A 23129-nucleotide genomic window follows, 5' to 3' on the forward strand; every position below is an offset into this window, starting at 1 on the left:
TCAGAGGGCTTGGCATCATTTTCAATGGTTTAGTCAAACCCATGGTTTCGACGCTGCGCACTCCCCCTCCCTGCTTCAGATAGTTCGATTTATTGCATTTTTGTCGGTATCTGGGTATTCCCCCACAACGATTACCTCTTACGTCTCGGGGGTTTCCTCCAATTTGCAGTTAATGAGTTATCCTGATTTAACTAAGCATTTTCTGGTCAAACATTTACTGGAGGGATGTCGTAGGCGTAGTAGTCGTCGCGACCAACGGCGCCGTATCGCCTATGATATTTTATGTCGTATGGTCCCAGCCTTGCAGGCCGTTTGCTCGAGTGGCTTTCTTACTTGCGTTTTTTGGGTTCCTTCGCATTGGGGAATTTACTGCCCGATCCCACCAATCTTCTAGCCCGTTGTGTCGGTCTGATGTTACAGTCAAAGACTCCCCTTTAAGGGTCGAACTTATCCTACGTCACTCGAAAACAGATCAATATGGCCATGGTTATGTAGTTTCCATCCCAGCAGCGCATAGCCGGCAAAACATTATGTGCCCCGTCCGGGCGACTTTGTCCTATTTTGCCTGTTCCACATCCCCCCGTGGCCCGTTTTTGTCACATTTCGATGGGCGTCCTGCACGTGTTACCAGTTTGTCGCGGTACTCCGTCGTGTCCTTGAGTTTATAGGGCTTTAGACGCCAGATGTACCTCTCATTCTTTTCGCAGAGGGGCAGCTACGTCTGCGGCTACGGCAGGTGTGTCTGAGGATGATTTTAAAATTTTGGGGCGTTGGAAGTCTGGGGCTTACCGACGTTACATTCGGATTCCCCGGCTATTTTCCATTGAACGCTACATGTTGTATTAGCTTACGCACTTTGCTCGTGTTTTGTTCCGATTTTCTTTTCATTTTTCTTGCGAGAATTGGCCCCTGCCAAGCCAACTGTGTGGGTCATTGGGGACGGCTCTATGTGCTGGTGTGCTCGGGTGGCGGGGTCATCGCCCTGGGGAGAGCGTCTTAATCGGCTGGCCTATATCCACTGGATGGGACGGCGAAAACTCCAGATGTTCCAGTTCTCCGATTTCCTGTTGGAAGCGTGGTCGGCAGTTCCAATCTTACCTGACGTCATCATCCTGCAGTTTGGCGCCAACGACCTGGGGCTTGTACACAAACATTTACTGAGTATTCTAGCACGGCAGTGCATCAATTTGACCAGAGAAGCACTGCCGCATACTGTCATTTTTTTATTCCGAGTTACTGCCCCGCCAAACTTACCCTCACGCCGTAAAGCAGAGTTCCCTCGAGCGTACGCGACGTTCGCTGAACGCGCGCGTACGTTCATTCATTATTTCGAAACGCTCATGGGGGTGTTATTTGGCACCCCCAGATCCAGTGGTCGTCCGCGGCGTTATTTCATGCGGACGAATTTCATTTGACTGATGATAGTTGTTCGCTCATTCTCGACAACTTCTACCAAGCCCTGGCGCCATTTTGCCTGTTGCATCTCCCCTTAATACCACCCCCTGAAGTCTATTTGGCGGCGGTCATGTTGCCGACTTCAGTCAGCAACAAGCCCGTTTGGCGTGAATTTCATTCAGGGACCGCAAATTGACCTCGGTTTAAAGGCACTGTATTCTTATTTACGACACTTATGGGAATGTGCCGAAAGGAAAGGTCTGATCCTTTCCTTTGTCGGGGGAGTCACTAGACTATTATGGCAAATTAAGAAAAGCCATTTCGTACTCACTAATTTCTGCCGTTTGACATAAATAGCTGTAAGTGGTTGTTGAAAATGCTCATTAGTTGCCCATTATGCCAGCAACCCAGTGTAAGCCCAAGTCGGGCCGCACCTCGTGGAAATTGCTGTCCGATCCCAGCGTTTGATGGTTGGCCCAAAGTTATTGTATGCTGGAGTAAATCCTTGCTAATTTGTTCATGAAAGTTGGGTAATTTTGCATTCTGCCAGATGTAGTTGCCGTTTGAGTTTGCATATCGAAGGCTTTGTACCGAACAGGTACATTCCAAAATTAATTTACCGCTCCATGTGCTTTGGGCGGAAACAAACGCTGATATGATAATTGCTTTTCATACATTTTTGCTGATAGCTCTATGTATTTGCTGATATGAGTTGCTGTTCTGCGTCACCAGGCTCGGGCGGGAACAATTGCTGATTGCCATAGTACCGGTACTTTTGCTGATATGTGTTGCTGTTCCGCGTCACCAGGCTCGGGCGGGAACAATCTCTGTAATTTTTGCTGAATAGTTACACTTTGCCTGAAACGCAATATAAGATATACTTGCAGTTCCGCGTCACCAGCTTCGGGCGGGAACTATTTCCATATATTGCTAGGTAACTATACTTTGATTGTGCGCAATGTATTTTTTGCAGTTCCACGTCACCATCTTCGGGCGGGAACAACCTGAACTGTGTCCAGTTCAATAAACGGCTGCTCAGGCCAATCGACACAAAAGTTAGAATGGGAGTGTCCACCTGTCCCTGAGTTCAGTTCTCTGGTCCTGTGCATGCGGGGATAATTCGAACAATTTCTTGTCTATTTGAGAGATGAGATCGAAACCAATCAATCAACAGAATCAAAATGAACACTCGTGGCTTGGAATTTTCTTCATAAAATAAAATGATCTACTGTATCAAAAGCCTTTTGTAAATCCAGCAAAACCATACCAGTATAATTTCCTTTGGCAATCTGAGAACGAATGTAGTCAGTGAGATAAATTAAACAAGTATCTGTATAATATGAGCTTCTAAACCCCGACTGAAAGTTGTAAACAAGTTTATTATCAGTCAAATATTTTTCCAATTGAACATAAAGAGCTTTTTCCAACAATATGGATAATGTACTGAGAATGCTATTAGGTCTGTAATTGCCAACATCCGATCTACTATTTTTCTTAAATACAGGCCTAACTCAGGCGAGCTTCAGTTCATTTGGAAAAATATTACTGGAAATAGATTGGTTAATTATAAACGAAATAGGATCTTTTAGGATGACAGCACCATCTTTAACGAATTTCACTGGAATATTATCTGGACCAGTCCTTTTTTTGGGAGTAATTCTTTGTTAATGAAATCTCTCGAAACAGTAGAGAGCTTAAAGGAATTTGAGACTACACCTCTGCTCTCATAAAAATTCCTGAAACCCTAGACTCAATCCCAAAATTATTTTGGACGCGAGGCAATTTGTTCACCAGATCAGAAGCAACTGTAGTAAAAAAATGATTCATATAATTTGCCACTTTGTTTGTATCAAAACAGAACTCGTTATCAATTTTAAGTGCAAGTTTAGTTTCATCCTTACATTTTTTACTGTACCCAAGTGATTTAAAATGGTGCCAAAGTCCTTTAGGATTGTTTCCATTTTCTTCAATCTTGTGACTGAGATAATTAGCTTTGGTAATCCTAACATCCCTCTGGAGCTTATTTCTAATTTGGCAGTAAGTTTTATAAAGATCAGTGTTATTTTTCTCTTTGGCAAATTTACCAAGAAGTTTATCTGAAAGCCTAATATTTTCTGATATGTCATGATTAAACCAACATTCAGTTTTGGTCTTTAATCTAATCTCTTTTCGGAGCGACAGTGTCGAGAATTTGCAAAACAGTGTTTTTGAAATTGTCCTAGGCTTGATCAATATCACTGCAATATATATTAGACCAATCAGCATGTGACAGTTGCAACAGACACACTCTATGTTATAGTTCCTAAGAGATCTGATAGTGGTGATATTAAGGCCACCACAATTTGGCTTGACACCTTGCAAGAATAGATGGGAAAATGATCACTCAAATTGGCTAATCATGTCTCCAGTGTTACAAATAACATGATCCAGTAAAGTTGAGCAAGTATTAGTAGTACTAGTGGTATCCGTGATAAGTTGTTTGCAATCAAACATTTCCAAATTATTTTTATAATCCCTAAACTGAGTACAGTTTTTCTGTAAGGAATTTATGTTAAAATAACCCACGATAATTATTTCACGATTTAACCCAATAACTGACAAAATGTTTTTAAACTGATCAAGAAAGTCATTGTCTTTAGGAGGGCGATAACACACACCGATTGTTATTGGTTTTGATTTCGGTAGGAGTAAATCAAACCGAACAGTTTCCATATTGTCTCTCATCAAATCCATTCTTTGGTTGAAGACAAAATCATTGTTAATGTACACACAGACCCCTCCGCCATGTCGAGTCCTGTCATGTCGGAGAACAGAATAACCCTGTATCGTGATTTCAGCATCGGGGACGGAATCATCCAGCCATGTTTCAAAGACTCCGAATATTGCAACTTGAAACTTTTGAGGGATGGTCTTCAATTCAAAAAGTTTTGGTAATAATGATTTAACATTCAGGTGAATGATATGAACTCATCTACGCTGAAAATGTTTGAAGAGGTCATTGTTGATTTGTTGATTATCATACTCCTTATTATCACTAACTGTCACTTCACTTCCTTGGCCACACTTTTTCTGAGGTATCCTCGTGTCAGCTGTTTGACGAGCTACAGGACGAAGACCTGCTTTTCTCCCTCGTCTTTTTTTAAATAGATCTAACGTTTTTAAACAATCATATGTAGAGCTCGGTAAATGAAGTTTAATCCGGCATCTCATGGCTTTCATTTCATCTGGAGTGTAAGTAATTCATTGTTTATCTATGCACATCTTTGGCCCTGGGTTTCTCGGCACATCCATGAAGATGGTAATATCTGTAGGTGGGTCCTGACCTGAGATGAGAGTACAGAGATATCCGTGTTTAACCCATTTGATCACTGATTATTTTGAAGTGCAGAAGCCTGGAGCACATCGTTTATGAAGTACAGCAGATGGAACATTATCAAATTTTGCTGCAGCAACAACAAACCTGATAACTGGATTGTATTCGAAGTGCAACTGTTAAAGGTTGAAGGTGATGACCAGACAAACGTACGAAAAAGTCTCTGATGTCTTTAGCTGGTAAGAGCTGGAGCTGGCATCCCATGAGAAATATAATGAAAACAAACTTGGTTAGTCCAGTAGCAGCCATTGGCTTCATTTTGAAACATGAAATGTACATGCTGGATCCCAGCGTGTACAACAGCGTTGTCTCCCCAATCAGTTGCAGTTCAAGTGAGGAAGTCAAATTTCAATTACATAAAAATCACAAATCTACAAAATAACGATGAGCAGCAAGATAAGAACCAGTTCATACCACACATTCAACATTAAAACACTGATGCTCAAACCAAATCGAAGAATTCACGGATAAAAACATACAAACTACAACACGAATAAAAAGCACAGGCAACTGATCGAACAGTAATTAATTAGTGTTAATTGGTGATTAATTACCTCACTAAACCAATTTATAATGAATGAAGTGAAGCCACGTGTGTGCATCTGTTTGGGGTACGTGAGCCCTGAGCCCACATTGGGAGAGGTGCTATCCTCTGGTAAGAGAAACCGGTCAGTCTAACACTTGATGATACTCTATCTTGGGTTTATTGATTTCCAGCTAATCCCAAATCTCCCAGGTGGAACAAAATCCAAGGTGTAACAAAATCCCAGCTGAAACAAAATCCCAGCTGTAACAAAAGCCTAACTGTAACAAAATCCAGTTGGCAGAATGTGCTCAAGCCATGAACTTGTTTCCCTTGTCCGTTGGCATGGTCGGGTCAAGACGACAGTAAAGTGGGCCGAGTCCCAAAGACTACTTATCCATATTCATGAGGTCCCTACATTAAAAAATTAAAATTTCTTTTGGTCAACTGGGAGGCCCATTCAGAGTAATCAACTGGTCTCCCATGGGTCCCAGCATACATAAGACAATAAACATAGCAACGATTAACATTAAAATTACAGGCTCAAATAAGGTCCATATATATATTTATATGTTTTTTATATGTTTTATATATTTATATGTATATTAAGATGGTGCAAGTGACAACAATGATCTAGTAAAAAATATGTATGCAAGGGACCAGACTTAAAAACCATGTTAAGGGGATGGGGTATAAGAACACAAGAAAGTGTCAACTAAACGGTATTCCAAGATTTTGACACAGAACAAGAAGGTACAGGGTTCATGTATGTAGGAATGTTGAACAGATCAATTGATGAAATTTCCAGTTAGGTAAAATGATTCTACTGCTGTTAAAACTTTCATACAATGCAATATTTGTTCTGGACACCTGCCACAATTTCAAAGAGACCAGTTGAAAATTGGCTGAACAGAAGAACTTGGGGGTAAAGAATGAAAATACCAATGACTATTAAAACCTAAGAGTTGTATCTCCCTGAATATTTTATGGACGCCAGAAATACATGTAATTTGCAAGGTTGAAGAATTTGTGGGAAAAAACATGGCCAGCAGTTTTTTGGGGGGAAGAAAACCTAATATTAACTGGCGAGGGGGACTAGTGCATTTTACAAAGAACAAACATGATTCATGAGATCTAACCCCCTTAATGTGCACTGATGTTAACAACAAGTAGGAAGTTTGTTCTAGAGACATATTATTGATACAGTCTTTCAGGAATATTACATGTATCTGTCAACGAAGTGGGGCAACGTTTTTTGCCCACCACACATGGCAAACGTGTCTCATACAATATAGTAATGGAATTACAATCATTGTGCTAAAACTACCACTCAGTAAAATATGCAGCAACTGCCATCATATGGTACATGTATTTCAGTTAATTAACCATTTCTCAGTGAAGAGGACAGTTGGTATCAATTTGAACTATGGCCTTGGGCACACAGAATGAGAGCAAATTTATGTGCCCCATAAATTTTGAGTCCTCAGAGAGACTGTTTTGAAATTATGTGACCTTGACCTTGAAAAAATTGTGATACGAATGCTTTCTCTTGTTTTTGTATTTTGGAGGAATTATGTATTACATATAAAAAGTCAAAGACAGTCTGAAACTGAGGAAGTTATTTTTCCATGTTTCAGTCCTTTACAGCCAAAGGGGAGACCAAAGACCCTAAGTAAATGGCACATGAGTGATCAATTTACTTACAATAAGGTAGAAATTGCAAAATGTGGTAACACTGCAGTGACTACTACAGGACACTTCAGTACACATTTCCCCCCTTTTTCAAAATCATAATTTTCATTTTTTTTTGAATGGGTTCAACTTTGGCACAATCAGTCTTGGTGTTGATATTCAAGCAATCACATGACTTTGGCATTTCATGCAATCATTAAATGGTTTATCCCCAAATTCTAAGGCAATTTAATTTCAGTTGACTGGTCGATTTTAATCAATGCCCATGGCCTCTGCAACAAGGATCTCCCTTTCTCTGCCTTACAAAAGGACCCCCAAACAAAATTAGTGTGTATGACTTCCCAGAATTTTAGTAATGAGGAGTTTGTTTACAATTTAATTATCTCACTGGTGCACAATACAAATGAAAGGTCTTGTCATATTTTTGTTTTTGAGATTTTGATGCTTGCAGTTCTGGGGAACTTATATATCAGTTCAGGAGTCTGGGGTCACTGATAATTATTTGATGGGTATCTTTTGAAAAAGTACACCATGGGTCCATAAAAAGTAACCACGTCTCTGTTGTTTAATAAGAATTACCTTTACCTTAGACCTACATGTACATATACTGAAGCAGACAATAGGTTAATGAAGGACCAACTCACACACGTGCCTTGACCTTTCACCTGCATGTATTAAATCCAAAATGAAAAGCTATCTCAAGGACACCAAGGCCAATTTATAAAATAAACTGCATGCATACATTTATACACAAGTACACACAGGCACTGGTACTGTTGGTGGGGGACTACACTGTACATACATATTGAACAACAGATGTAGTTGTACAAATTATTGGGGTAAATTACGGGAACAAATCTGTTATGGGGGCGAGTTTTTCTTCACACAAATTGGTCCAGAATTTCTCAAGAAACTGTCTTCTCAACATAGCACCACCCAGGGTACACAAAACATACACACACACAGAAGGACAAGGCAAGGACAGTATACCTCACCAACAAAACTGCAGGCACATAATAAAAAGGGATAAGATAAAAGATGTGTCATTCTTAACGTAGCGGATAAAACATTTAACAAGTTGACTGCCGTGCATAATTTCACAGGGCATTCACATTTGCCAAGCATTGTATGCATGTGTGCATACTTAATAGGTACTTTTCAGTGTGAAACATGTGTGAACATGTACGTTGTGGTTGTGCAGTGACTGTGGTGACTGCAGTCACTTCACTGCATAATGAAATGGTGTTTATTCGACAAATTCTCAGCACTTTATTGACAAACAGGAATCCCCTCAACCATACATGATATGGGAGTCCATGAGAGGACAATACTTGCCTGTTAAACCTTACTTTTACATATTTCTCCAGCTAAGACTTCCAACTGCTAGTTTTTTTAATACCATGGTTAATAGTGCCCTCAGTGACCAGGTCCTGGTACCAATATTAGTCTGGCACCTTCGTCCTCTTGTGTCTATTATAATGAGCACTTAAATGGCTCCCATCAGCTGAGTCCCGTGTGGGAAAGGGGAGGGGGGGATGAGAGCCAAGTATCAACCCCTTGTGGACTCCCAACTAACCTTAGATTTGGTGAGTCCACTTCAGGGACTCCCTTACCTCAAAAACCTTACTTTTGCATAGAGTAGCAACGTTTGTGGAGGAGGGGTAGGGTGAGGCTGCCATAGTTGAAGGATCTACCAAGCAGTACATGTATATACGTCAATAAACGTATGATGAAGGTTGACAGAGTTTCCCAAGCGGCCGCCTGCAAAATGTTCAGCAGAGGAACACTTTTCAAGAATGCCTATAATGTTGTCATTGCTCTCATATCATGAGCATGGGTGTTGTTTTCAGTGTGTGAATTAAAAAGGCAAGGACATATTGATTGTCCTTACTACCCATCAAGCGATTGTGTTTTTAGATGCCCCAGAGTGAGGTTGGGTTGTAGTAATGAACAACTGAGTAGTCTCACCCCATAGGGACTTGGTTCGATTAATGTATAACTTGAGAGACTGGACTGGGCACCAGAGCTTATCATCGCTGACTGAAGAAATGGTTTTTATCTCTGGAATAAAGATATCTGATGGCTGGAGAGAAGATGACTGATTCTCCTCTGGGAATATTTTAAGAGGACCCTTTAACAGCACCCTATGCGGTTCCCAACGAACATGGCCTTGCTTTATGGTAAGGGCATGAAGTTTGCTGCATCTCCTACAGTAGCCGCTGCTACCAGAAAAACTGTTTTCAAGTTTAAATATAGCACAGAAGCATTAGCCAGGGTTCGAATGGAGATTTGGTCAAGGTTGTATGGACTAAGTGCAAGTCCCAAGAGGGAAGTAAGGACAACAAAGGTGAGTGACCTAGCCTTGGTGTAGATGTTTTAAAAGACTGTTATTTGAGACTGTTGACCTGTCACAGAATCCCGTATGAATCGCCGCTATCACAGAACGATAGCCTCTCATTGTGGATATGGACAGGCCTTAGGTGAAGCTTTCCATGAGGAAATCACTTATTTCTCCTACAGTTGCTGCGGGTGGATCAACAAGCTTGGATCAACAAGCCTGTCCCAGCACCACTTACAATGATGTCATATTCAGCTATCATATGCCTGTCATGTTGGGCTCTACAACTGCTGGCAGCAATTAATTGATGCTGTGTCTGCCGAAAGTGCTGCTGATCGTAAAGATTGCTTGACAATAGCCAGCACGTTGAGTGGGATGTCCATGGATCTGGTAGTAAAATTGGGAGCATGACCGAGCCAAAAGGTCTTCCTTCTGAGGCAGTGCTATCGGAGAATGAATGAGAAGGTTGATAAGCCTCTAGAACCAAGGCTGGCAAGGCCAGAATGATTTAGCAGTGTTCCAGCTCCATCTTTCTCAAGACCCTTGGGAGGAGAGAGCCCAGTGAGAATGCATAGCTGAACATGTTTGTCCAGTTTTACTGAAAATGCATCTATTGCCGAAACATTTGGATCGGGACTGCATGTGCAGTATACTGGTAAGTGGTTGTTGAAGGTTGAAGCAAAGAGGTCGATATGTGTGGGGTGATCTAGCCTTAAAAATATATGCTGTACTACTGACGGACGAAGGGTTCTTTCTGTTGGAAAAACCTTCCCTCTGGAGAGGCATCTACCATGAAGAGGCATCTACTATGCACGCAATGCAAGTCGCTGTGAGGCACCATATTATAGAAGGTTCCAGGAGTGCATGCAGGGCTGAGGAGGCTGTGTGCCCCCTTGACAATTTATGTAGGAGACAACGGTGGAGTTTTCCAATTTCATCATCACTGCTTGGCCTGTTATCATCCAAAGAAAGTGGATCAGCACTTTCTTGGCCATTAGTAGCTTGAGGATATTAATATGGTAAGGACCCTCGGCCGTGTTCCAAGTCCCCAAGATTGACTCCAAGTCCCCAAGATTGTACCGGGATGAGCCCCCCAGCCCTGACTGGATGCATCTATCATTAGGGTCACTGTCAGCTTAGTGGGGATGAAAAGCTGACCTATCTGAAGATTTTCTGGATTCCTCCTCCATCATACATGTAGGCGACCTGGCATATGTTGGCCTACAGCGACAAGACATTCTAAGGGATGAATCTTCGGTTGACACTTGAAAAGAAAATGGAGTTGGATGGGTTGCATTCTTAACCTGCATCATGGTACAATATTGATCAGACTTGCCATAAAATCAAGAAGGCACAGCCAAGCAAAGGCTGGAAGTCTTTCGGTAGAAAGGAAAAGAGCAACACACTCTATTAGATTGTTGATTCTGCGAGGAGTGGGTTTGGCCATGCCGTGCACAAGATCTAGCTCTGCCCTAAGATAAACTGGACTTTGTGGAGGGTTCTAGCTGGGATTTCTTCTGATTTATCAGAAACCTCAGGTGATGAGTTAATGTGTTAAACTGACCACTTTCAGAGCCTGTTCCATTGAAGAACCCACGATGAGCAAATTGTCAGGATAAACAAAGATCTGAATATTCTGTCTTCGCAGAATTGATGTGAGAATTTTTGGTAATCAAAACATCCTTGGGGCTGTTGACAGCCCGAACAGCAGGCAACTCAAATCATAGGTTCTGCCATTGAACAGGGTGTCCACATAACAAATATACCGTGATAAAAATTACTGTAATAGTAAAACTACTTTATATATGGGAAAGAGAAATATATCTCTAGAAAGGGCAGAATGCCCTCTTTACAATGGTATACAGCTTGTGATGTTATTGACACAGATGAGTGAACAAATTAGACTGGTGTTAAGGGTACTGAAATCGGCACTGTGACAAGTTTGCATATGTGATTAACGAGGCTAGACCATGCAGGTGTGCAGAACACCTAATTTGTTCACTCATCTGTGTCAATAACATCACAAGCTGTATACCACTGCAAAGAGGACATCCTGCCCTTTCTAGAGATATATTTCTCTTTCCCATATATAAAGTAGTTTTGCTATTACAGTAATTTTTATCTCGGTATACTTTTTATGTGGACACCCTGTTCAATGGCAGAACGTATGAGTTGAGTTGCCTGTTGTTCAATTTTATTCCTTTCACGGCTGGCAAATGGAGATTTATATGACTTGCAGCCGTAATTTTATCTCTGACAGTGTTTGACATTGTTGGGACTGTCAGAAAAATCATTGCAGCCGGACCGCGGCACTCGGAAAGGCTGTACATCTCTTAGATCCGGTCAACACAACAGCAATCAATAGGAAAAGCCAGGAATCTGGTTTCCGTGAATCAGGAGGGCCTGTATGGTTTTTAAAAGAAACCTGGTCATTTAGGTTTGCTGCATCCATTGGTGGTACGTTAACCACTCTGACCATTTCTTTCATTAAAGGAATGTATCTGACAATCATAGGCAGAAGTGGGTGTACTGTGGACGACTTATCCTTGGAAGAAATAGCCCTACAGTGTCTAGGAGCTGAGCCTTCTCCGCAATGTTCACTCTCAACAACATGACCTCCATCACCCTTGGTTAAAGCCGAATGGCCCTCATCCGGTGGAGCTGAATGGGGGCAGGATCAAATGTCACAACTCCGAAGACGATTCATCTGAAGGATAGACTGACACATGTCTGTTCGACTTGGAAATTCATCTTGACGGCATGATCAACCATGACCGGATCGCAAGCTGGTATGCCCTCAGGCAGTTTTGGAATCAATGACTTTATCATGGCTGGCAATTGCTAAAACCCTGCAAAAATATCTTTTGGATGTTTTTGGATCTCGATCTACAGCGATACCATCGACTAGAGCCGGATGAATACTTGAACTAGACTGAGGAGAATGAACAAAAGCTAGAACTACGGCACAAGATCTTTTTCCGGTGACGATGTTTACACTTTGTGGCCAAGCCCTTCTGGCTACACTGAGTATGGGACAATCCAGTTTCTGTCCAGGTCTGGTCCCTCTCCCAAGAATCACTTGGGTTTTCAAGCCCAACCCGGCGAGCTCCAGATGACCTGGTTACAATTCTTGACTAATTTATCCCTTGGGAATCATTTGGGTTTTCCATGTGGTCCCTACAGGTTCTGGATGACCTGGTTTGTATCCAGGTCTGTGTCCCCAGTAACTTAATTAGATTTTGACTTCAATGTTTACTTGCGATGTGAAAAGTCTGGTGAAGTACAAGCAGTTGAATCAACTGACGGGGAATTAAGCCAAGTGGTTACCGTGGCCCAATCCTCATCACCCTATGTACAGCGGATTCTACAGGTGCTTTAAGGCATACAAGGGTGGCAGCGGGGACACAAAGTCATGTGGGTTTAAACAAGCTCTGGGTTTGATGCAGTGACACAAATCGCATGTATGTGTAACAAAATTGGGTGGAATAACACTCTGCTTACTCTCGTGTGACTCCACCGTATCAAATCTAAAACAACAACTGGCGATTTCCAGTGACAAAAATGGAGAAAGAAAACAACGACTTCGTATTTGTTATTTATCAAACAGAAGCCAATCAAACACTTTTGGTGGAATCAACTTATAATGGAAAAATATAAACAAGAACAAGTGATAATGAAGGAGGATTCGTAAGCCTTCAGGAGTGTCAAAATAATATATCTAATCCATGCGAGTGCTAGAGAAAAAGAGAATGAAGGTACAAGATTAACATGGATACTAGGACCTGGGCGCTATTAACTGTGGTATTAAAAAAACTAGTGGTTGGAAGACTAAGGAGTGTCTCATAATTCAGAACGGTCAGAACGTTCCCATTAGTATACCTTGTTCTCATTCCAGTTGGCAATTTCACTAGGAACAGACACATTCCACATGGAACGCTGTGCTCCTTTGTGAGAACAGTCCGACGGGAACACACATTCCTGTCAGAATGTCCTCACTCGGGTAGCAGCATATCGCTTATGTATCTTAGCTCGTTATCCAAAAATAGTGTCACAGACAATGAGTCTGCTATGACAAACAATGGTAGGTCAACTACTTTGCTTTTATTAAAGGCCTAATTTTGAATAAGAATTTATAATAAACTGCATGGGTTGTGGCAACATTTTGTTGATCTGATGATGGAAATTTTGTTTTTAAATGAGATACACATGCAAAAGTAGAAAACACTACGTGCTGACTGCAGAGTATATGTTGCTGTGTGTGTATATCACTAGGATTTATAGGCATGCAATTCTGACATCATGATTAATTGCTTAGTCGTGTCGTTCAACATTTTCAGTGATTTTTAAAGGCCTCGCCCTGAACCGCTTCAATCACAGGTTAGGTTTCCAAATTGTTTGTGATATAATCAATTACTTGTGTGATAATATTGTGATGATAAATCCCTCTACCACACAAGTCCGCTGATGAATAAAACACTCACAAGTACAGTCGTTAATATTAACACAATAAAATTAACTGTGTCCAGATAAACTCTAAATTCATTGCATAGTAAGTTATATACGTCACGGTGAATATGGGGGAAAAATGGAAAAAAGTTATCCTTCTTAAAATGCAGTGCTTAAGTTGCCATGCTTCTGACACAGATTCTAGAAAATAACTGCAAGAAATCTTTCTTCCTGATAGCAAATGTAACAGTGAGACAGTTCCACAGGGAACACATATTTCCAATGGAATGCTGCCAAGAATGGTCTTTGCACAAAGAAAAATGATGCGAGCACGTTCTAATGGAACACTAGCATTCCAGTGGGAATGGTCCAACGGAATGGGAATGTTTCCAATTTTTGAGATGCTCCCCTGGAGAAATATGCAAAAGTAAAGGTTTAACAGGCTAGACTGGGTAACGCCATGAAAGAAAATGCATTTTTGAGGGCCATAATAATTATTGGTCTGCAGATCAACCTTGCCTGTGCATTGTCAAGGCACTCAGGAATGTCCTGCGGCCCATGAGATGTTTGCGAGGCACATTACACAAGCTGCGCTTTGAGTGTTAAAACTAAACAGCATTTTCTCCATTTTTCTCAAAGCAGGTAAATAAAAATGAAACAAGTCTGTGGAATGATAAACAAAGTATATGTAAATCACAACCCCAAAATCAGCTGATTTTGACAAATTGCAGTACATACAAATCCCATACAGTACCTTTAAGAGGGTAACAGGCACATGAGGTTAAAATAAAAATATGCAATGCAAAAGATGGAGGCATATTAAACCTGTTACGTATAGGATTATACAATCTGTAATCAAAACCTTTTATTTTCAGAATAATGAACAAAAATGAATTCCAGGTAATCTTTGTTTTTCAGTCGTAATTTCAAAATTCCACCACATTCTATACAGGGGAGAGACCAGTGTGGATGGCGTGTGACCTGTCAATGCCCTCTGGATCCTTGCTTTCACACACTGACTGAGCCAACTGCAAGTAAGACTGTGAAACAGCAATCTTAGGAATGGACTCAGATGACTTGAACTATCTTCAAGATGACGACAACAAGAACAGCTATGACAATGATGATGACAGCAGCCATAATGATGCCTGTCTTGCGATTTAACCATTTGTATTTGTGGCTAACTCTCTTGGCCGTCTTCTGGAATGACTGGGCCTGATGAGAAAAGATTCAGCATAATTAACAGAAATATTTATAAAATCTCACCCACGATTCTGAGTCTTGATTGGCCAAGAACTAACCACATTACATTTGCTCGTTTTGTTGTCTTGCTGTGCATGGCCAAAAGAACTACATATATACTTGTAACACCCAAACTACTACAGCCGTAGCAACCAAAATACTATAGCCATAGCAAGCAAAGAGCAACATATACATTTAGCAACCGGTATTGTGCAAATGCCTAGGGCGTGCAACTTACACACTTTCCACACTATAAAGCTTGTTTCTAACATTTCATGAAGAGGCAGTTTGGAAAAGTGCTGGTAAATTTTAACAATCATCTTATTCAAATTGATGTACATGTACCTTACACATATTACAGTAAAAATCTTGATAAGTCGAAGCTCGTTAAGTCGAAACTCCATTTACCTCGACGTCTTTCTGTATTCCAGACAAAAGAATAGGCCTTTATGTACAATAAACTATCCGTAACTCGAAACGTCAATGCCACTAAAGCCGCTTATCTGAAGTTTTGGTAGGCCAATTAAAAAAAAAAAAAAAAACCACTGAAGAATGATGAATAGAAAGTGATGAAAGAACGCTTGCCTTCAATATGAGTCATTACTGTCACGCGAACGGCTTTTCTAAGATAACCCGAGCATGTTCACACGGGCTGCCATTGTCACGTCGACAAGCACTGGGTGGGCATCAACCGCAACCGTAAAGGCCGTGTCCGAAATGGGCTTCCACAGCTATGGCTAGGTCTATTGTCTGCATGTCTCCATGCGTTTCCAATGGAGTGAATACCAAGACCTAGCTCCAGACAAGAGATTCGGATGCAGCCTAAATTAGGCAAGAATGATGCGCCCACAAGCACTTTGTACATGTATCACGTGACCCAGCACGGAAACCCTGACCGACTGGCCCGTGCGCTGCGTTATGCAGTAACAGCCCGATCAAGCAAAGCAAATGAATGAATTGTCAAGACGTAGACACAGGTACCGGTACATAACTTCGTTGGTTTATTGTTTATTAATGTACCACATAAAAACATGTTTAATGATGATGTTTGAGGAAATCTTGCTCAGTAGGGATAGCTTAAAATCCACTTCGTGTTCGACTCAGCCTACAGGCCAACTGCCATAAGGTTGCATATGCACTGATGTATGTAACTTTCGATAACTGGAATGTCGGATAACTTTTCTTCCATTCCCGTGAGCTTCGACTTATCAGGATTTTACTGTAACATTAAAAATGCTTTACAATGGCAGCCCATGTGAACATGCTCAGTTCATCAAAGAAAAGCTGTGCGCATGACAGTAATGACTCATAATGAAGGCAAGCGTTCTTTCATCACTTTTTATTCATCATTCTTCAGTGTTTTTTTTTATTGGCCTAGCAAAACTTCGAGATAAGCGGCTTTAGTGGTATTGACGTTTCGAGTTACGGATAGTTTATTGTACATAAAGGCCTATTCTTTTGTCGGGAATACAGACAGACCTCAAGGTAAAGAGTTTTGACTTAACAGGCTTCGACTTATCAAGATTTTACGGTAGTTAAATTTACTGATTTTCATCAGCTGTCTGAAAGTTGTGTTCACAAACTTGTGATGAGTTTAAACAAGAAACCATGTGTTTAGGATCCCATTCCTGCATCGTTATTTATAGAATGTTTAGATATTCTATTGCATTTCATCACGAGGTTAGTTAATGTTTCATTACAGAATGGGTATTTTCCATCTTTGTGGAAGTCAGCTGTTGTGGTACCCATCCTAAAAAAGCTGGGTCTTGAAGCTAGGGTGGAAAATTACCGACCCATTTGTAATTTACAATTTGTTTCGAAACTATTAGAAAGGGCTGTGGCGTGTCAATTACAGACTCATCTGAATCAGAATAATTTATATCCATTGATGCAGTCAGCGTATCATAAATTTCATAGCACTGAAACAGCTCTTCTGAAAATCCAGAATGATTTGTTAATGGCCATGTATAGAAAACATGTTTTGCTTTTGGTGTTATAAGACTTGAGCGCTGCGTTTGATACAATAGATCATAGTATTTTGTTAAACACATTTCAACATCGTTTTGGATTACAAAGTACTGTCCTTAGTTGGTTTCATTCATATTTGTTCAGCAGATCTCAGAGAGTCTTAATTAATGGCAAACTGTCTAATAAGTATGATCTTGATTGGGGAGTGCCACAAGGATCCTGTTTAGGTCCTTTACTTTCTTTTTACTAGCCAGTTGTTTGATATTGTTAAGATTCATCATCTACAGATTCATTGTTATTCAGATGACACTCGGCTTTATTTGTCATTCTGTCCCGACGAGGCCGCCAGTCAGGAGTTTGCTGTCTCTGCAATGGAAGTGTGTATTCATGATGTACGACATTGGTTGCTTACTAATGGTTTATTTTCAAATGACAATAAGACTGAGTTTTTGATTATTGGCACTCGTCACCAATTATCTGAAAATTACATTGGAGGGTACACAAGTTGGGCAGTCGGTTGTTACCCCTGCTACCCTGGTCCGAAATCTTGGTGCATGGTTCGATGTTAATTTGTCAATGTCACAAAAGTTTTTAGTAATGCTTTTTTTTTATTTACACAACATGAGACAAATTAGGAAGTATTTATCCAAAGAATGCTCTGAAATATTGTAGAAAGGGAAGTATTACAGATGAAAATTGACATCATGTGATGATGACATCATCAACTGTCAAGTCATGTGACACTGAATGTACATGTCTGCTTACGTTGAAACTTGGCAGATAGCTAGAAAGGAAGGTGTTTTTCATGTGCAAAATGCATGTACATGTATTTGTTTCTTTCTGTGGTTTAAGTGGCACCAAAGAGAGCAACTTGTCAGTAATTAAATTTGCTTTTTTGCAATCCTGCAGGGGTGCTGCTTAACTATTTCTTGTCAACTTTTGTGCATGTGTGTTTGTTTGGTTTAATTGTAACTTTTATTTGCAGAAATTAATAAATGAAACAAAATTATATACCAAAATGAAATTATACACCGAACTTGACCTCATTTGATGAAGTTATCAGGTGACAAGTCATGGGACATTAAAAGGTACACCCTGTAAAGCTCTATATCTCCTAAAGTACATGTTTGAGTGGGTTGAAACCTTGCAGATACATGTAGCATTAAATCCTCCCCCACATGGTGTGGGTCAGGTCTCCTTGTAATACTTACCCTTACCCATTTCCCATGTGCCTATTATAATTCCTTGAAGGACTTGATTACATATACATGTACTGCCCCTTGACCCTTCACAATGCATTGCGGTCCCACTGCCATGTTCGTCTTTTTTGAAGTGGTGAAAGCCATCGGAGCCAAAGTGGGGAAGGATGGGCGGGAGTGGCTGGGCAGGGTAAGTATCACTAGGAGACCTGACCCACTATGGAGTGGGGGAGGAGTCTCAAGCGTTCACATACATGTACCCCTGCCCAGCCTACATATGCAGAGTGGCACCATACCGTGGAGGAGGGTCAGCGACGGGAGTGCAATAACTAGAAGAAACATTACAGGGGTGTTGCAAGAGCGGGCACTCACCATGAGAAACTCTTAAGTTGAACTACCCATCACCTGGGTGGGAATAGCGCTGGATGTTGCCTGGACTGCCGAGTGCAGGGTCGTTCTGCCATGGGCTGTTTCACTCTGCAGAACATCTTTCAGGTAGCACTTGGTGAAGGTAGAACGAGATTTTCAATAAACCGCCTGCCAGATTTCAGCTAGAGGAACTCCTCTGAAGTATGACCAGGACGTACAGGCAGCCAGAACATCATGGACCCTGATGCGAATCAAGGTCGTCTCATCATGCTGTGCCGGCCAGTCTCAGCAAGCGAAGATGATGGCCGAGACCGTCCATTGGGCAAAAGTGTCTTTTGATGCTGGGTAAAAGGGTCTCATCGTGGTGACGAAAAGCTGGGAATTAGATTCTTATGCTTGGTCCTGGCAAGATACCACTTGAGAGTCTGAACTGGACACCGTCTCTTCTCAGTGTCATCTCCCAAAAGCGAGGTTATATCGGTAATGAGTACGTCGGAAGGCCAGAAGGTAGGTGTCTTGGTTCTAGTCCGGAACCTGATGGCTGGGATGAGACGAACCCCGTGCGGCTCCCAGCGGATGTGACAATTGGCAATTGACAGGGCAAGTAGCTTGCTGCCTCGTCTCAATGTAACAACTGTGAGGAGTGCCAACTTGATGCTAACATACTGGTCAGATGCATAAGCCAGTGGTTTGAAGGGGGGGGCTGCAAGAACAGAGGGAAGGCTTCCGAGGTCCCAGGATAAGATGAGGCATTTGACGTGAGGATGCTCGACAAACATCCCTCGAAGGAGATATTGAATAGTAGCACTGTCGGGGACAGTCAAGCCATTGCTGAAGCCTGAGTGAACAACCAGCAAGGTCAACTAGTAGTTGTGGATGGTGGCAACCTGGAGGCCCAAATGGAACAGATACATGAAGACGTCTTTGATGGAACAAGCATCATGGTCGTCGCACCATCTAGAAAAATGTTGTAGTTCGCTGTTGTAAATCTTGTGAGTGGACAGCTGTCGAACCCCAGGTGAAATAGACGCAGCATCTGCAGAAAGGCCGGACACCCTAAAAGATCACTGGACAACATCCAGCACGTCTCCGGTGGTGAATCCCTGACTTGGGCTGATGGAGGGTGTCCTTTCTGATTGGAAGGGACAGCGGTCGTCATATCAGGAGTCTTGCCAGTCTTTGAAACAAACGATTGGCGAGGCCAGAACGAGGCGACAAGGAGGATCCGACATAGCTCCGTTCTATCTTGGACAGGACCCGTGGAATGAGGAAGATTGGAGGGAAGGTGTATGCCAGGGGGCCTGACCAGTCGATCTGTAGGGAATCTGTCGCCCATGTCTGCATGTGAGACAACCTGGAGCAGAACACTGAAAGGTGGGCATTGTTGGCGGATGCAACGTGAGGATGCTCGATCTCCGCGAAGATCTGGCTGACCAAGTTTGGAGGAAGAACCCACTCCGTCAGTCTGACGGCACCCCGAAAGAGTGGGTCTGCCATGTCGTTGCTGGTTCCTGCCATGTGGATGGCTTGGAGGGTGATGTCTTGATCGTCTGTCCACATGAAGAGCTGCAACTCATGGGTGCACAGCTGGGGAGAGCAAATGTCGCCCTGATGATTGATGTATGCCACTGCCGTGGAGTTGTCGCTGTAGACTTGAAAAGGCTGAATTACTAGGTGTTGTCGAAAGTGGCAGTGTCCCAGAACCTGGAGGCATGGAGTGCAGGAAGAGGGGATTCCCATCCAAAAAGCGACACATTCATCTTCACAGTTACATCTGGACCTGGAGGTACAAAAGGATAGTCCACCACCAGAGGTGATTACGTAGGAAGGTCGGCCCACATGGTTAACGAGGCTGAAGTATTCATAAGAAAAGAATACATGTAATACGCCCTGTTACATTTTACTATGTTCGAAATTGCCATTTGTATCCTTCACTTGGAGAACTATGTCCATATCATTACTTGAATGGTGAATTAAGGTTATTCCCCATGCATTGCAAAAAACAGAAAGGCTGCAGTTAAGGAGCACCCGGAGAGGGAAGAAAGCTCCATGACTTTATATCCTACATGTATTTCATTCAACATCTGTCTCAGCCTCATAAAAACCTTTCCGTTTACTCACTAGAACAGAGAATACAAGTGGTTAAATGGTGAAGCTGACAAATGTTTGCCAAGTCGCTTTTCATTTTGATTACATGGGGCGCAGTCGGAAAGGCAGCCATGGCAAACCCATAAACAAAATTATGCGCGGATAGTAGGGACACTTTTGTCCGACCTCACAACAGTCACAGTATGCACACTTTGGACACCCCCACTACAGAAGAACTTGTGTCTGAAGGCAATGTGGGGCATGGCCAGGCTGAACGAAAGAATATATGGAGAGTCCGGAATTAATAGATGAAAGGAGTGTGTAGAATTCATGTTGATGTAAAGTTCAGTGAATTAGGACGCCCGAGACATGGATACTGAATTGAATGGCATGATCACCGGTCAGAGATAGAGGGGAGCCTGTCTGCAGATCACGGTTGATTTTAAATGCCTGAGTGCCTCCTATGAAAAAGTTTCAGATATCAGAGGGCTCGATAAAGTCTGTGGGTAGGGTGATGACATCCACTGCAGGCATTATGAACCCAAGACTATTACTCAGAATAAAACACACACGGTATACTGATTGTATCGTGCTTTATTCACCGGAACAGCCCTATAAAATGGTGGAGCAACACCCGGAGAGCAGATTTCTCTGTTTCCCACCTAGCTGGCCCCCAGCATGGGAGTCTTGGGCGCTAGCTGGCGGTCTGATGGGTAGTGTAGCGGTAGGCTTATGAGCAATTGTTCGAGCTGCGGTCAGGGTTTAGTAAGCGTGACCCAGACTCACATTCACCAGGGGCCGTACAAGCAAATGACGTAAGGCCGCTCAGTAAAGCGTACATTAAAGTCCCGCATACCTGGATTTCCTGATACTGGACAGATCAAGGCAGAGGCGTAGGCCTGAATGGGAAACATCACCAGCTGTACTTAATACAGACAGGAGACGCCCCCAGGCACAGCCTGTTCATGGGGTGGAGCTAAATGCGAGTTGTAAGTAGAGCCCAGGTGAGTTTAATTATATTTCCAAATAGGTCACTTGGGAGACATTTAGTGGTAAATTTTTCAGGTCGAAGCAGGCTGAGCCACGGGGGAGCTTTGAGGGAAGCACTCCGGTCGGATAGTCCTAGCCAGTAAGCAGAAGCTGCAGTGATGAGTGGCATTCGAGAACCACTGCGATGATGCAGTTCTGTAGTCCAAAATATGGTCGACAGAGAGCCCGCATAGTTAGGTGGTGCCTCTGAATGGGCTACCCTGAGAACAATGGAGCGTTGGCTTGAGGCATTGTAATTTCCAAGTCACGCCTGAGTGAACTGCTGTGAAGTTCATCTGACAGCTGTAGTTCATGGTGTGTGGCAGTCGTTGCAGCTGGCCCGGGAGGCGTGGGGCCACCCCAGTGTGTACACTGGTGAGCCATACCAATGAATACACAACCCCACGGTAGGCACCGGTCGAAGGGAGACTGCCAGAGGACTTCAGAGCACAAGAACTGGGGGAAAGGAGTAAGTTTACTCGCCCCAAGTGCAGCGCCTGACGGACAGAGTTGCCAAGATCCTGGGCAAGATCATGCTGGAAAAACTGGTCTGGCTGGAGAACAAAGGCCACTTCCACCTCCGAAGGCACCCCTTGTGAGGGAGGAGGAATGGTTAGAAGGGATCCGGGTCAGGATCCGTTGCTGCCAGCTAAAGTTTTTGAGTCTATCTTGCAAAGAAGCTGAAAAGATGTTTTGACCTTGTGCTTCTGATTCTTTGCTGGAGCGGGGGGAGCCGGAAGCCGGGATGGATGGAGATGCAGCCAGGCGGAGATTCCCAGAGTGGTCGGTCATACCCTGGGAGGAACGTCCCATGTCGGGATTAGCGGCCTCATGTCCGGAGTCCATTGGCAGAGCAGAGGTCATGATAGAACTGTGGATGGGGTGTGGCGGACAAAAGCCCTGGGGGCGTAGCAGTCCAAAAGGGCTAGGATCGTCCAATGTAGCTTGAGGCCGGATGTTGTGTTGTAGCGCAGGTTTGCCTGCTGTTGAGGCGGTGGAGAGTGGCGAGCCAGCCATGGAACCTGTTGTCCGCTTGGAGGGGACGTCACCGGGCAAACAGCAGCCGGTAAGTCATGAGGTCAAAATACAAACGCTTTTGAAAGCATCCAATGCTTTGTAAACGCTAAGCCCAATCGACGGTCAACATCGAACAGACGAACGCTTCAGCGAGGCTGGTCAAACCGTTGTGGTCCAGTACACCGTACAATCTGCAGCTCCCAGAAAACAGCTCATTGCATTACCGCATCATAATAGACTTCTACGGTCTGGTGGACGAGTCATAACAATAGCTCTTTACTTTGCAGCTCTGCAGGAGGATTTAGATCGGCAGACTGTTTTAATTTCCTGATAAAACATGTGTCTTGAGTAATTGTGTTGCGCTGTCGGTTTCCAGACCAGTCTTTTCAGGTCTCAATACCCTGTAATCTTGTTATTTTGTCTCGGTATCATGGGTCAAATACACACCTA

General features: G+C 42.7%; 1 protein-coding gene across 5 annotated transcripts in view; it reads right to left on the reverse strand.

Annotated features, from left to right (window-relative positions):
- Nucleotides 1-4376: 4376 nt before the first annotated feature.
- Nucleotides 4377-23129, reverse strand: part of LOC110990340 (vesicle-associated membrane protein 7-like) — a 106606-nt gene continuing 87853 nt past the window's right edge. For 4 of the 5 annotated variants that reach the window (XM_087149145.1, XM_087149144.1, XM_087149143.1 and 1 more), the window contains exon 5: nt 12868-14982. In XM_087149145.1, the coding sequence (XP_087005271.1) occupies nt 14836-14982 (147 nt within the window). In that variant the 3' untranslated portion in view covers nt 12868-14835. Of the gene's footprint in view, nt 4719-12867; nt 14983-23129 lie in introns of those variants that run through there. The other variant, XM_087149146.1, reaches the window with a different exon arrangement.

Source organism: Acanthaster planci, linkage group LG19 (assembly GCF_054643075.1).
Source record: "Acanthaster planci isolate LZ-2023a linkage group LG19, COTS_SCS, whole genome shotgun sequence".
NCBI classification, from domain to species: Eukaryota; Metazoa; Echinodermata; class Asteroidea; order Valvatida; family Acanthasteridae; genus Acanthaster; species Acanthaster planci.